General features: G+C 24.1%; 3 protein-coding genes across 3 annotated transcripts; 1 reads left to right on the top strand and 2 right to left on the bottom strand.

The window, feature by feature from the left end:
• Positions 1 to 9,900: 9,900 nt before the first annotated feature.
• Positions 9,901 to 11,055, bottom strand: LOC128965451 (uncharacterized). The gene is made up of 5 exons (XM_054312152.1): positions 10,529 to 11,055; positions 10,396 to 10,459; positions 10,236 to 10,323; positions 10,047 to 10,173; positions 9,901 to 9,986 (listed from the first exon to the last, which is right to left on the bottom strand). Exons 1-5 carry the CDS (start codon positions 10,879 to 10,881, stop codon positions 9,920 to 9,922), a joined length of 699 nt encoding a protein of 232 aa, XP_054168127.1. The 5' UTR covers positions 10,882 to 11,055; the 3' UTR covers positions 9,901 to 9,919.
• A 2,915-nt stretch (positions 11,056 to 13,970) lies between these two features.
• On the top strand, positions 13,971 to 14,921 carry LOC128965558 (glyoxalase domain-containing protein 4-like). Its single transcript, XM_054312262.1, has 3 exons — positions 13,971 to 14,063; positions 14,125 to 14,794; positions 14,911 to 14,921. Exons 1-3 carry the CDS (start codon positions 13,971 to 13,973, stop codon positions 14,919 to 14,921), a joined length of 774 nt encoding a protein of 257 aa, XP_054168237.1.
• LOC128965556 (3-oxoacyl-[acyl-carrier-protein] synthase, mitochondrial-like) lies at positions 14,913 to 16,385 on the bottom strand (the record flags this gene model as incomplete). The annotated part of the gene is made up of 2 exons (XM_054312261.1): positions 14,913 to 15,413; positions 15,533 to 16,385. Coding segments are annotated over 2 exons (1,308 nt in total), but the record flags the coding sequence as incomplete, so codon positions are not given.
• Between the last annotated feature and the right edge of the window lie 286 nt (positions 16,386 to 16,671).

Raw genomic sequence — 16,671 nt, 5'->3', positions numbered from 1 at the left:
GCTCATTTAAATCTATTTAAGTGGATAATAATAATAATTTTCTATACAAAAAATAAAAAATAAAGAAAACAGTGATTTATTATTGGCCTCAATAAAAGTCATCATAAAATGGATTTTCTTAATTAATGATATTTTATATAAGAAATATGTAGCGATTTTTGAGCTGATAATAAGTAATTAAATACATTTACAAACACCTTCCTATCAATTAAGCTCATGTCTTAAAAAACAGTTACAAAGTGGTCCGCTATCTCTTAAAAAATTGACTATTAATTTATTACTACAATACAATATATGCTTAATTTTCAATTTGCTATTTTAAAAAATTACCGCAAGTTGTTTCTGACTTTTAAATTAAACTTATATGTAAAGTACATAAAACAACAAACATAATAAATGAAAAAATTATGTATGAAATCTCTAGTCATATAATCAGCAAAATCTAAATATAATGTGTTTTTTATACAAATCTGTATATTTTATATTAATTTCTAAATACAACCTTTATATATATATATATATATATTATTTATATAATATACAGTGTTTACAGTATTTATTTATATATTTATTTATATATTTATTTATATATAAATGCTATTCTTGGAGATGCAAAAATACAAGTTTTTCATCGCAAATATTAATGTAATGTTAATTAAAAAATTCTCATTTTTATCAATAATTAAATTTTCTGTATTTATGTAAATTTTATCATTTGTAAAAAATATTTATTACTTTTACACGTTTTGTTGTTTGTTTTTTGTGTGTTTATACCCAACACTGAAAGTCATTTCCAATTTTGCAAACAGTTTTTTTTCTCCCAAAGAGTCGGCGATTTTTAATTAATTTGTTTCTATTTTTTCCTCAATCATTGCCTACAAGTAATAAAATTATATGTTTTTAAAGAGCTATTCGTAACATTCAAAATCAGGTAAAAGTCATATAAATTAAATCGATTTGACATTATATGACTTATTATATATATATATATATATATATAGATATTATATAACTTATATATTTATATATTTGGATTTTACTTATATTTTTTTCTACCAATAGAAATAATTAATTTAAAAATATAAATATATTAAAAGTCAGTACCAAAAATCCAATGATATAAAATTAGCTGACATTTAAAATATATGAGTTTTTTGCTCATTACAGATACGGCTTTTTAATAAAACATATGTCAATCATAAGGCCAGTTATCTCTTCAGCAAAATAGGCAATCAGTATATGAAATTCAATTTTTGTTTTGTTTATAATAATTTCTTTATTTATAAACACATGAATGTATTTATTAGAGTTTAATAAGTTTATTTTATTTGTGTATAAATTGGTTATTTTTCTATATTTGACATTAACCAGCGCTTATATTATTATTATTATATCATATCTGTTTACTTTATGCTTTAATGTATGTTTGTAAGTCATCGGCAATAAAATGTAATTAATTTGATGAATCAAACCTATTAAGTGATTATTTAAATGTTTCAGTTATTTGGGACAAAATCTAATGAAACAAACATTTATTTCTATATTTTCATTAAACATTACAAAATTAAACATTAGTCTAAAAAATAAAATTTACATTTAATTTGATGGCCTAAAGCCTTGAATGCCATCAATGGTTAAATACATCATTGATTACAACATTTTTACCTTTAAATATTAGTCGACACCGTATTTATTTATTTATATACATATAAAGTATTTATATAGAAATAAATTGTATATTTAAAGTTAAGCTTAAAATAAAAGTTTTATTGAAAATGAAATAGTATTGAATAAAAATGTTTTTTATATATATAAGTAGACATTAGCAGCAAACCTGTGGGGAAATGTTTTAAAACAAAAGTTTATATCATATTAATACTGAATTACTGTCTATTAAAAGAGTTTCGAAACATTATTTAAAGCTTTTTTTATTAATAATATTAACCTGATTGTAAACATTTGAATATTTGATCAATAAAACCAAATCAATATATAATGTTTTATTTTAACTTATATATTAAATTATATTATTTTTCATAATTAATCCTAAAAATAGAATTTATATATATTTATATATAAATATCTGTTTCTAAAATCATTAAGAGATCAAAATTTAAACATTTATTTCATGCAATAAAAATTGTATTATTTTTTGGAAAAAAATAATATTTTTTATCGCAAAACAAATCTAAGCAAAAAGATTTTTCCGTTTAAGTATTAAAAAAATCTTTAAAATCTATTAAAATTCATGACTTAAATAGAGGTAAATATAATAAAAGAAAAAATATATATTGAGTGTAAAAAACAAATTGACATGGATCACGTTTTATTTGCACAGCAGGTATTATAAAAATATGAATTATACCACAAAAACACTGCTGTCAGCCCCTGTCAGTCCCCCCTCCCGGTGCAAAACCACACATACAGTACAAAGTATACATCTATTTAGTGCACCACCAATACTGTTAATACCTGTGCTTTATTTAGTTACAAGACATGAATATTAGGTAACTGTAATATTTTTACGGTAAAAATTTGATATTTCAGTTAAAAAAAATATGTATTTTGAATGTATTAAATAACAGCAAAATAAAATGTCTCACGAAATATTAATACACAAAAGTATTTATTTTTATTTAATAATAAATATAATATTTATATTATATGTTTTAGTAGTGTGTATTTGCTAACAAAATTTAATTAACTTATTTTGTTTGTTAGCTTTTGGCTATATTGATGGGTTGTATGGCTTATGAATGGAGTGGAGGTATAACTATTACATATAACCATTTGATAATATTAATGCTGTTTTATAATTATTATTATTATTATTATTATTATTATTATTATTATTATTATTATTATTATTATTATTATTATTATTATTATTATTATTATTATTATTATTATTATTATTATTATTATTATTATAGTATGTATTAGTGAAACACACGAAAACGTAAACCTTTAACGAAACAAAAAAATCTATAAAAAGAAAAGACAATAATTGTTATGTTTATTATTAAAACACTTATAATTTACTCGTTTTTTATTTATTTATATATCCTATCGCTCTCCTTGTTTATCATTGAAACACTAATGTATACAAGATTAAGGATTTAAGCAAAAAACAAAACTATACACACATTTGAGTTCATTAGTGAACATTAATGACCGTATTTAATGAAAGTATTATTTTATTATAATTTTTTATATTATTATAATTTTTGTTTGGTTTCCTCGTTAAGCATCTCTTTTGGGGCGAAAAAACAAAACTAAAAAATTCTTAATAATTATATTGTAATAAACTGTAATAAGAGATGATGTGTTCAATGGTTTTGAGCCTTTAATACGGCAGAGAAAGAGGTAAACATTAGTTTTAATTGAATAAAATTTTTCTTTTATATTAAACATACAATACATTTAAATAATGAGTGAATGAAATGCATTAACAATAAAGCGTTTAAATTATTATTTAAAACGCCTTACAATTTGGCTAAAGAAGAGACCAAAAATAAACTTTCTTTAATAGCATCTCTGATATAACTATAATACATAATTGTAATAATAAAATCGCAAATTTATTTAAATTATAATAAAGGATAGGCTCAACACACACACACACACACACACACACACACACACACACACACACACACACACACACACACAYACACACATACACACATACACTTACATACATCTAGGGTCAGATCAGATTCCGTCCCTCGTTTTATTATCCAGATGTTCCTTATGTTTTCTGTTCCCTGAGAATTCCCATGGAATTTATTTCCTTGTGCTATATCCTTACTCACTATATCACTAAATTTATTGAATTAAAATTTGTTTTTAAATATTTCAACATTTTTTTACAAAAAAAATATTTAAGTTTTGGTACTATTTAATTTAATAATTCAAAATATTTTTTCCCTTTCTAACCATCAAGGGAGGAAAAATAATATATTTTCCAGAAAAATTGAAGGGATTTTATTAGGGAACTTCCCTCCCAGTTGATCTAACCCTACATACATCCATACAACTATACACATAAAAATTTTTAATTTTTTAATTTTTATATATTATAATAATATAATATTATTCAGGTTTTGCAATAACAGCATTTAATACTATAATATCAAAATATTGCAATTTCTATATCACACACAAACACATAATAATAATAATTATTATTATTATACAAAATAAAATTTAAGACATATTTACGACAAATTTTTATTTATTAATCTGTTATTTAGCTAAATAATATGCGGCATATAAAATAAATAATGTTTTTTCACCTATATTTTTATTGTACACAATAAACTTTTAAATGTTACAATAATAACAATATTTTTAAAGTGATTTATTATTTGAACTCAATATCTATACAAAAAAAAGTATTTTTTCTAACGGAAAATAATAAAATTTTATTTTATTCTACTTTTTAAAGTATATTTTAAGCCATAACTTAAGATTGAGTTACAAAATAAAATGTGAATTTTGTGGAAATAAATAATTGAAAAAAATCGCCCATTCATTAAACTTTTATTTCATTATATTAAGCCTCTTTAGATGCTAATCCTTATTGATACCATACAATGATATTATAAATATTAACTTAACACACAAAAAATGAATGATTATAATTTCTGAGAAATTCAATTTTGTATTTTATTTAATCATAAAATTTTGCAAATATCTTAAAAAACAAAAAACAAAAGTGTGTTAAAAGTGAAATCATTTTTTATGTTCATTTTGTTACTTATATATATAACATACGATAAGATATATATATATATATATATATGAAAGATAGTATATAACGAAATAACAGTATATTTAATAGGACTCTCCTATGAAAGTGACGGAACGGCACCTGAATGTAAATCCGACTTTAAAAATATGTTGTTTATAAATATTTTGGGTCCGCTATCTCTATATATCTATAAAAAACACTGTATGTATCGCTTTTTCTCTCTCTATAATCATCATTAATATTAATGTTAGTGTTTATATATAATATAAGTTAACGAAAAATTTGGGAGAGATTTGTTATTATATATTATATAATATAAATCTGTTTTTTATGCAAAGTAAAAGTAAATTTCATTTCACTCCAATAATAGTAATTGTGGTTTAAAACTGAAGCCCTATTTTTTAAGTTAATGTTTATATTTGTTAAGTAAATGCCTATTTATACGTAGGATTATCCTAACCTCAAGTATACATATTTTATATACAATACATAAGTTTTTCTTTTTATTCAAATTATTTTATTTTTGTTTTTTTAATTTACAAAAATATTATATTATAAGTCAAACCCATCAAACAAATTGAGATATAATTGAAAAACTTTTTGTAGTAATTATAATGGTTTTGGGTTTTTTGGTTTTTTTTGTAAAACAAAAGCACAATTATTTTCACTAAAATTATTAAAAGTTGCTTTTCATTATAATTAATACTAATTTATCATTATTTATGGTTAATAACTTTTTCTGTACAAATCTAATCGATTGTTTAATGCATTTCAAAAATATTTTTATATGACAAATATTAAATCCCATTGAATTAATTAGAAATTAACAACAAATTTCTTAATATTATACATTTACTCATAATAGCTTAATAAATAATATATATTTAATAACAACAAACAGTTTTATAAAAAAAATCTATTACATATCAAGGAAATAAATATGGTTTGATTAATACAAATATGTTTTTATTAAAAAGTATTTAATATTTATATAAATTTATTATTAGCTATATTTAAAAAAGTAATTCCAAAATTAGTTCACAATTAATTATTTGCAATATATTTTGTTTCAAAACATATTTATTTCATTGTATATTGTTTTTAATTTCAGTTGATTACATATATCAAATAAAATAAAAATTAGTCAAACAAAAAAAATAATTTTTCACTCTATTAAAGTCATGTTTAGTATTAATTACAAATATAAATGATTACATTAAAGAGATTATTTGTAAATTAATACTGATTCATAGTTAAGTTTTAATATTTTTGTTTAAATTTATATTTTAAAAACAAAAACAATTAGCAATTAAAACAAAATAAAGAAAACAAATTATGAATTACTGCCCAAAAAAAGTTGAGAGTTATTCATGTAATTCAAGCAATTGGGTTCACAAATAATTTGTTGTTAATAAACTTCAAACAAACAAAAACTTTTAATGTCATCACACAATAGGGGGTTTAGGGCGCCGGGGCTTTACCTGCAAATATCTATAATAAAGGGCCGGTTGTAAAAATATAGATTTTTAGGTAAACTTATAATAAATATCAATTGTAATGATATGTCGCTAAAACAATTCAATTATTAGCCCAAAAAAAATTTGTTTTGACCAACTTTTATCAGTAAAATTAATCAATCATTTTAATTGGTTTTTATTTTGAGAAAATTGATTAGATTTAAAATTCATACTTCTAAATAATTAAAATACTATTTTTATTTTATAAATAAAGTTTATACTGTGTATAGGATGTTGATATACCGTATATTAGCTTTTATTATCATTTTTCATATCTTTAAGACAATTAATTTTTATTTTAGACAAACCGTTTTGTCTTAAGTCAATGACCGTTAAGACAATGTTATAACAATTTTTTTTATCAATTTATAATTGTGTTCAAATTTCTTACGCTTATTGCTAACATTATTATTGCAGTTATTTATTATATTCAGTATATTAGATCATTATCTACAGCTATATAAGGAAAAATAGTTGTCATCCAATTGATCGGATGTTTTCCCAAAAGATTATATAAATATATATTATATTTTTAAAGTCATGTATTGGCCTCTAATGCAAGCTATGCTTCAGTGATCCCATTACTTCATCATTATATTTGGTGAGAGAATAGTCAGTCTGTGTTTACAATTTGTTTTTTTATTTCAAAAATCAAATAATGTTTTATAAATAGTTTTTATGCATATTTTGTAAATAGAAAACAGACTTTTCCTAACTTTGTTTTTATTAAGTTTTATTTTTTTATTTTTGAAAAAATAAAGTAAAACAAACATTACTTTCCTAAACCTATAGGTTTTTTGTCGATATTATTTTACACTTAAATGTATAGTCAAAAAATCAAGTTATATTAAGTCAGTTGTAAAATATCACTTCATATAATAATCGCTGCAAACATGGGTTTTATATAACATTCACTGAAAGTTTTTTTTTCTTTCTTTCGTTGAGATTTCTAACGAAAGCCAAATAAATCATTCATTTTATTACATGAATAGCAAAAAATATATATTAATATATTTATATAAACTCTATTTATATATACATATCATTTACAGTGGAAATGATATTCATTAAAATTAGAAACACTTAATATTAAATTTATGGCATTCATAGCCATAACCGATGAAAATTTATATTCAGCTCTTAATTAATGAAAAAATATTTTTGTGAGAAAATATTTATATCACTAATTAATTAGTCTTTTTATACCCTTAACATATTTGCATTTTAGTTTTTTAGTTTAAATAAAAATCATTTAAGTCATTGGAAATATTGTTAATCAATATCGACAATCTGTGTCTAATAAATCAATAATATTATTTTCAAATTGTAATATAAAGTAATCGGATAGATATTTATATATCAATGAATAAATTATAACCAAAATTTTTTTTATTGAAATCAAACAAGAAAAACATGACTTATAGTGAAAACCAATTTATGATATAATAATTGATCGCTAGATTTATTAATAGCAATACAAAGCGTCAATCAATCGTAACCTTCAAACCTAATTAAACAAAACTGAATTACAATATATTTATTAATAATTATATTGTTGGCTATTATAAAAATATGTAATTAATGTCTTTAAATACACAAATGTGTGCCACAAACAAGAGAAATGCAATCAAAGTATAAATTGCACACAAAGTTGGCGTTTCTGAAGAATAATCTCAAAGAAATTCAGTCAAAGAATTGCATTTAAAAAAGTTTATATGTTTGCGATTAATATTATAATATTGTATTTAATAATAATAATATTATTATGAATTTTATTTTTAATATTATTATTATTGTTTTAGTGGTTATTATTTGAAACAAAATGCTAACACATATAAAAAGCAACAAAAAAGGCAATGAAATCATGACTTAATGAATATTTTATGGAAAATTCATTTCAAATTCTAAATGAGTTTTTCGCCACAAAAATGGGTTCACAAGTAGTTTATATGTGTATCACAACAAACAAAAAACAAACAAAAGTTTTTTTTGATAATTTTTTAGAAACAAATATTTTAATAATTATAATAAATATATAGTATTATTATTATCATATAATGCATTTGCAAATCTTAATCTCATCACTGGAGATATAATATATAAAAACAAATAAGTTTTTACAACTTATATTTATATGTGTTTCAATGTTTATTATCTTATATCAAATAAGTGCCTTATTTTTTATAGTTATTTTTGTTGTATAGTATATGATTTACAATTGTTACTATTGCCCTCCAATTGTTTTAATAAAATGTGTGCGAGAAAAAAGTTTTTCTTAATTAAAATTCATTGAAATAATTAATTTTTATCAACAAATTTATTAGACTATTATCTAAAGCAACACAAAAAAATCGATTAAACTTTAGTTTTGTTTCCTACAAAAAAATATAATGTATTTCCTATTTTTTAAACACAAAAATATTATAAATATTATAAGTATATAAAAAGCAAATATTTTTACGGAAAAATAGATTATCTCGACATTGCATCTAATAGTAATAAGTGTGCACTTTATTGCAATTTTTTGAGAAATTAAATGTATATAAATTTAATAGAGTTATCAAAAACATTTTTTAAGACAATTTATTTTAAGAGAGAAAGAAAGAAAGAGAGAGAGAGAGAGAGAGAGAGAGAGAGAGAGTTTTATCAATAATAATGATATTGAATGAGACAAATAAATTATCATATGCAATAATTATAATTCAATAAATCAAACTTAAATTAATGCTTACTTTTATAAATATCATTTTATATAATATACTGTATTTAATACAGTATTTAAATTATAATTGAATGCATTTGGATTAGGAGAGTAAAAATAAAGACAAAACAAACATTTAAACCCTATATTTTATGTCAAGTGAGATCTCAATTGTAGACTTAAAACTAATTGCCAAACATTGAAACAAAACCACAGAAAGTATTTTTGTGAATCAAATTATATAATCGTAATTAAGAGTTAAGTATTGGTTTATTTATTTTTTCTTTTATAAATTTATAAATAGGTCTTCATATGAATTATGTATTATAACGAAAAAACGATAACTGTATATAAAATAACAAAAAATATCATTTTTAAATTGTTATTTGTCTGATAATTATAGGGCCACTGTTTAGTTAGAAGACCAACAATTAGAGCGATTGATTCGCAAACTTATAATATAAATGATATTTAAAAAATTGATACATAAGTAGATAAGCATTTGATTATAAATAATTGATACGTCAAACGAGTCATAACTTATACTAATAACATGACTGAACATTAATCTAATTAAAGATTAATTGGGATTTAATTGTTATTACTTTGACATCGATTTTATCTAACAACTTGAAGCATATGTTTTAATATTGTTTTTTATTTCAAATAATTTAATAATAACATAAAAAAAGTTTCGTTATAAAACTATTTTTTACAATTAGGAAAACAAAAATTAATAAATTATTGACGAAAATTATGAGAAATTAAAATAAGATAAATTTTAAGTAATTAACTATAATTTGAGAAAATAGATTTAAAATCAAAATTAATTTTATACTTTTTATGAAAAGAAATCAATGAGTATTTTCGAATTAAATTAATAAAAAATTAATGAATTAAAGATTATTTAAATTAATTAAAAACCGGTCATTAAATAAATAATATTTAGCCCAAACTGTTCAAGAATTCAATGTCTTCGGCATACAAACGGTTCTCATCGGTAAAGATTTGACTAAAATAATAAAAGTATAGTTAAGGTCACAATTTAAGTTATATTGTAATAATGACTAACACTGATAGGCGTCGGTGCTCTAGAGGCCAATCACTCCAATTGTATTGACCGCCGTATCCGTTGTCCATTGATCTGCCGCTCAAATAGTACTCGTATTCATCATTAAGCTTCTGGAGCTGTTTCATCACTTTTTATAAATAAAATTAATAATATTTTAACATTGAATTCATTGTTTAATTGATTACTTACGTGCCATACGTTTGTCATAATTATGTTGATTTTGCGCATCGATGGCCACAATTTGGTCACATATCTCACGACTGTCCTTTTGTTTGCTCTGTAAACATCACAAAACAGTTTGATATCATATAATACTTGTAAAAACAAATGAAAACAATTTGTTGCATACGTGAAGAAGTGACAAATTTGTCATTTGTTTGGCCAAATCGTGCATATCTTCAGTAATTTGTTCCCTATAATGAAATCAATAAAAAGTCACTATTAATCACTTAATTGATAATCAAAGATATGGTATTCAATACACAGCCAATGACTGTTGCAATCGTTTTTCGGCCAATTCATGGCTCAACTCTTCAATTGAACGCCGACTCCGATCTATTAGTGACTCGACTTTTTGGGTCTTCTCTTCCAAATTATCGGATTGAATCTTAATATGTGACAACTGTTGGACAATCTTGTTGTTGTTGTCCATCAATTGCATAACTTTAGACTTTCTCATTTCCATCTGTTTCTGCATTTGTATGGATTTGGCGGCCGTTTGGCATAACTTATTGGTTAACAACTTCTTGTTATTTCTGAGCCGAATCAGTGTGTCTTTAGCTGTACTGTCGCTGAGACACTCATTGGTGTCTCCCTTAGCATACGATTCACTCATTGTTGTCCACAAATCGGGTGTTATTTTCGGTCAAAAGTCTCTTTCAAATCTATTGTCGAAAACTGTTTGTTGAGAATCACTCGTCAATCAAAATGTCAATCAAAATGTCAATCAAAATGTCAATCAAATCACTTCAACACTGAAATCGCGTTACAGTTTTTCAACAGTTTTTGTATTACTATTCATTCAAATTAATTAATGCATTGTTTTCTATGAAAAATTGTTTTTCAATTAATAAAATATATTTTTAATTTAATTTAATTATTTTTTTTAATTATTTATTTTTCTTTTATCGTAATACTAATGTTTTATTTGAATAACATGATTGAAAAATTTGATTTATTTTTAAAATATATTTTTTTTAAACTGTATAAACTTATTTTTATTTTACTTATATCTCATAGTATGATACAGTATTTAATTGTTTGTAATAATATTAATGTGATTTTGTTTGCAACTATAAAATGATAATTTGAAACAACATTTAGACCAAAATCTGTATTCATAGGAAACAGTTGTGTTTGAAATACATCGTGAAGTTCATGTCTTGAACTTTATAATCAGATTATAAAACTTCTTAAAATCAATTTATCAATAATTTTATTAATCCTTTATAATATTTTTTTTGGTTTCATATTTTATTATTTGTATTTAAATAATTTTTTAAGTCGAAAAAACTGGTTTTTCATTTATTTGTTTGATTTTTTAATTTACAAAATCAAATTGTATGTACAGTATATTTTAACATTTAAGAAAATATTACTTAAATATTAATAGTTGTCAATAAAAATTTGCTAATTTTGTTTAAACAAAACTACTAAATTACTACTGTATATTAAATATTCATTTATGCATAAATATTTTTATAATATTAAATTTTAATTATGTATATTTTTATATCAACATGCAATTTTAATTATAGGATTTCTAATTTTAAAAACCAATTTACCATGCCCACTGATTTTTTTAATTATATTTTTTTCAATATTAAAAATTATTATTATTTTCATATCAACCAGATTGGAATTTTTAATGAAATCAAAACAAAAATATTTTAATTTAAACTTAATCACATATTTTTGTCATTTATTTTTATGAGGAAATATTTTTATAAATACAAATAAACGTATATCAAGTAAATCAATTTTGATAACAAGTTAAATATATATATTGTATTTACATATTAAACTATTTGCCAAATGATTTATCTAATAATTATTTTTCACATGTATATCATTGGGTTGAGCTTTTCAAATATCAAAGTTTTAATCAATTTATTTAATAAAAAAATATTATGTAACCCTAACTTTGTCATTGAGATACCGCTATTTCCCATTTGTTACAACTCTCTGTGAGATATATTGTTTTTTTATATATATATTAAATGAAACGAGTTTTTCAGTTAAAAAGTCTCATAAAAATTTTAGGTTGCATTCAATATATTAAAGTAATTATTTGTTAGTCATCAGAAATGATAAGTCATATAATATGCTGGATATATGGTTTATACAGTATATCTAAATAATAGAAAAGCTGACTAAAAAATCATAAAAGTGATGATGAATTACTATTTATTGTACAATATATCCTATCGTTTAGGAAACACACCTCAGGTTTCGACAAATACGTTATAATAACAATGGGAAACCCTCTATGAGAGAGTAAATATTACAGTAATGTATTACATAATAAAATTAAAATTTTCAACAACAAAAAATATTCAACAAAAGCGTTAACCCATTGAAATAAATTATATGTTTCTGTTAACCACTTGTTATTTGTGTGAATTAATGCAATCAAAGCACACGCAAAATGTTTTTCATATATATATAACTTAAAACCCAATAATAGTCTGATAGTTAAATAGGAAATAGAAATTTTAAAGTACAGACACTACACTATAAAAGTTTATACATTTTTATTACTTAAAATTTTATTTTAAGCTAAAAATATATAATATTTATTATAAATTTTTATTTTATTTTTTGTCGACAATTATATGTTCACACAACAAAAATTTAAGTTCAAGTGCTTTATAAGTATTGAATGCAAACTTCATTTATCATACATTCAAGTCATTGGTATGTCATTTGCCAGCTGTGCGTTCAGACACTTCAGACATCAGTTTCATCTCTAACTGTACGCCTACCTGTGCTCTCAATACAATGTAATCATATTTATTATTAAGAAAAGTAAAAAAAAAATAATTTAAGCATTCAATAAAAGTTTAGGTCAATTAAAATCAGAGTTAATTTTGTTTCACTAATGATTCGTTGCTTATTTCCAAATGATTCATCCGTTATATTAAAATATAATATTAATATTAAATTAAATTATACATTGAATTTAAAGACTTAGTCAGGTTTTTTCAGTATTATATAATATTATAGTCTTAATAATACAGTAATACATGCTATGCCTAACTATAGTCCTAATCTATTAATTTATTGAATGCACGCTTAAACCGGATTAATGAATATTAAATATTAAATATATAAAAATTATACAAATTATATATTTTTAATACTTTATGTTTGTGTTAGCTCATTAATATACGATATATCAATTTAATATACACTTATATAGGATAATAACGTCACGATAAATGCAAATTTTCCATCGATAGTCAATGATATCAATATAGTATCAGGGTCATTAAGTCACTATCAAATAATTTAAATTTTCAATTATAAAAAAATAAAATAACCAAATAATTAATTTACAAGCAATTGGCTAAAATTACTGTTTTAAATTGGTGTTAATTTCTATATATATATAATTGATACTATTGTTACTTAATGGAAAAATAAACAAAAATTCAGAAAAAATATCCAAATGTATAGTTTTCATACAATTTATTTTTATAGAGCAGTACTTGTAATCACATGATTGTGGGGTTCAATGCTTTGCCAATGTTTTTGTCAAATGAATGCAAACGTATTGTTTGAATGGATGTAAACAATAGTCTAATCAAAACAATCAGTGAATGAATTGCGTGAATGAAAACCATTGCTTTGATTGCGATATCATTTGACTTCATTTCGAGACACTTATCGCTTATTTGATCCCATTTTTCAGAGACAATAACAATGTCTTCTACACGAAGAGCACTTCATTATGTCTTAAAAATAGGAAATCGTTTCAAAAACATCGATTTCTTTACCGATATCTTAAAAATGAAGGTATGATTTGAATGTCACAATAAACAGGTCTCAAGTTATAACTGTTATCATCTATTATTAGGTGTTAAGACATGAAGAGTTTACAGACGGTTGTAAGGCTTCATGCAATGGTCCATATGATGGCAAATGGTCGAAGACAATGATCGGCTTTGGACCTGAAGACAATCACTTTGTCTTAGAATTGACTTATAATTATGGTATTAGTGATTATAAGTTAGGAAATGATTTGAATGCCATCACCATTGAGTCCAATAGTCTAATCGATAATATAAAATCTAAAAAATATGAATTCACTGAAGACAATGAAATTATTAGTATTTTATCACCCGATGGATATAAATTCTTGGTGATGGCTACCAGCGATGATACCAGCGATAGGATAACGAGTGTCTCACTGTCGAGTTCGTCGTTGAGTCGATCGGTCGACTATTGGCACAATTTGTTAAATATGAAGAAGTATGAAGTGACCGATCAAACAGCTCTTCTTAGTTTCAATGATAGCGAATGTAAATTAGAGTTAATTGATATCAAGCAAGAAGTGAATCATGAAAAGGCTTTCGGAAGAATCGCTTTCAGTTGTTCTGAAGAGCAGTTGCCTGACATAGAATCACGAATGAAATCCGAAAACCAAACAATTTTGACTCCTTTAGTCAGTTTAGATACACCCGGAAAAGCAACTGTTCAAGTGGTCATTCTGGCCGATCCCGATGGACATGAGATCTGTTTTGTTGGTGACCATGCATTTAGACAATTATCACAAATGGATCCAAACGCTGATAATGAACTTAAAAAGGTATATAATTTTCTTCTAATTTATTTAATTTAAAACTATTGTATTTAATGAAAGGCAATGACTGAAGACAAGAGTGATCAGTGGTTTCAAGACAAGGGTTTGTCAAAGAATAAAATTTGAGATAACGAGCGACGCATTGGTTCCGCCGAAACCAAACGAGTTTGTGATTGCTATTCGTCTATTTTTTAACCATTTTTTGGTCACATTTGCCACTATATCTAAGTCATTATCTATAGATTCAGATAAATTAATTGTCGGCGGAACTAATGAATGATTACAAGATAGTATCGTAAAAATTGCTTCAACACTTCCCGCTGCTCCTAACAAATGACCAGTTGATCCCTTAGTACTCGTTATCATTATATTGTTGGAGTGGTCACCAAATAACTGTTTAATTGCCTTTAATTCAATTTCATCGCCAATTGGTGTGGATGTCGCGTGACTATTGATATGCGTGATGTCCTCCAAATGTATGTGCGAGTCATCAATGGAGGCCTGCATACACTCCATGGCTCCCATTCCATCTTTTCCCGGAGCTGTCATATGATTTGCATCGCCTATCAAAACAATTAAAATTCATTTACATTTTTATACAAATTAAGGTTACATATAAACATAGATTATAAATTATTTTTAAATTTTTGTGGATTTTTAAAAAATAATTTATGTAAAATACCAGACAATCCATATCCAAGAATTTCGGCATAAATTTTAGCTTTTCTGCTGATGGCGTGATTTAGCTCTTCGAGTACCACAAGACCACATCCCTCTCCCATAACAAAACCACATCTTTGGGAATCAAAAGGACGCGATGCTTCTGTGGGTTTGTCGTTAAATTTGGTCGAAAGTGCGCGGATTCGGGAAAATGCCGCAATCGATAGCGGACTTATCACCGATTCTGTGCCGCCACAGATCATGACATCGGCGGCACCGCGTTGTATGAAACTGAATGCGTCGCCAATTGAGTGGACACCTGTCGTACAAGCAGTCGATACCGAATGGTTTGGTCCTTTTAGACCATATTTGATGCTTATATGACCGGCTGGCATATTGACCAACAATTTAGTGACAAAATGTGGACTAACTCTATTAAATCCTTGTGTTTGAAGGGCAGTCCCATTATGTATGACTTCATTCATGTCAATCATTCCCATTCCGACGGCAACACCAGTCCGTTGTTTGTCTTTGTCGTCGTTTGGTTTCCAATTTGCGTCACTTAATGCCTCTTCAGCGGCCACTAAGGCATATAACGTTGACTTTGAAAGAGTCCGCAATTCATTAGCCGTAAATCGTTTATTGAGATCTAACTCATCGTTTGGCACATAAGCGGCAACTTTGCAGGGAATTGATTCATAGCCGTCACCGACCACTGGACTGATGCCACACTTGCCGTCAATCAGATTCTTCCAAACCCTATCTCTTCCGACACCTAATGGACACACTATACCGATACCGGTAACCACTACACGACAATAGTCGCGTCGGGTAATTATCCAACTCTTAGTTGACCTCAAAATTAGTCGCCCTATTGTTAATTGATTTATTGTGATTAACATATTAATAAAAATCATTAAAAAAAATCACTTATTATATCACAATAATTAGATAATAATTATAAAATTAATTAATATATCAATTGCATCACAATTATTAAAATTAACAAATTTTTGTTTCTAATTAATTGATTAATAAAATATAAAATAACTATTTCATCAAAATAAATGTTTCACTAAAAATAAATAAAAAAATAAATTTATAAAATTGATTACTTTATCCACATTTTATAATATTTAATAAATTATATAATAATTTAAT

The sequence above is a fragment of the Oppia nitens genome, unplaced genomic scaffold, assembly GCF_028296485.1.
Source record: "Oppia nitens isolate AA-2021 unplaced genomic scaffold, nextdenovo-longstitch-racon4-pilon3 scaffold17_pilon_pilon_pilon, whole genome shotgun sequence".
Taxonomy (NCBI): domain Eukaryota; kingdom Metazoa; phylum Arthropoda; class Arachnida; order Sarcoptiformes; family Oppiidae; genus Oppia; species Oppia nitens.
The sequence above is the reverse complement of the archived record's forward strand: the minus strand, read 5'-3'. Positions and strand labels throughout refer to the sequence as shown.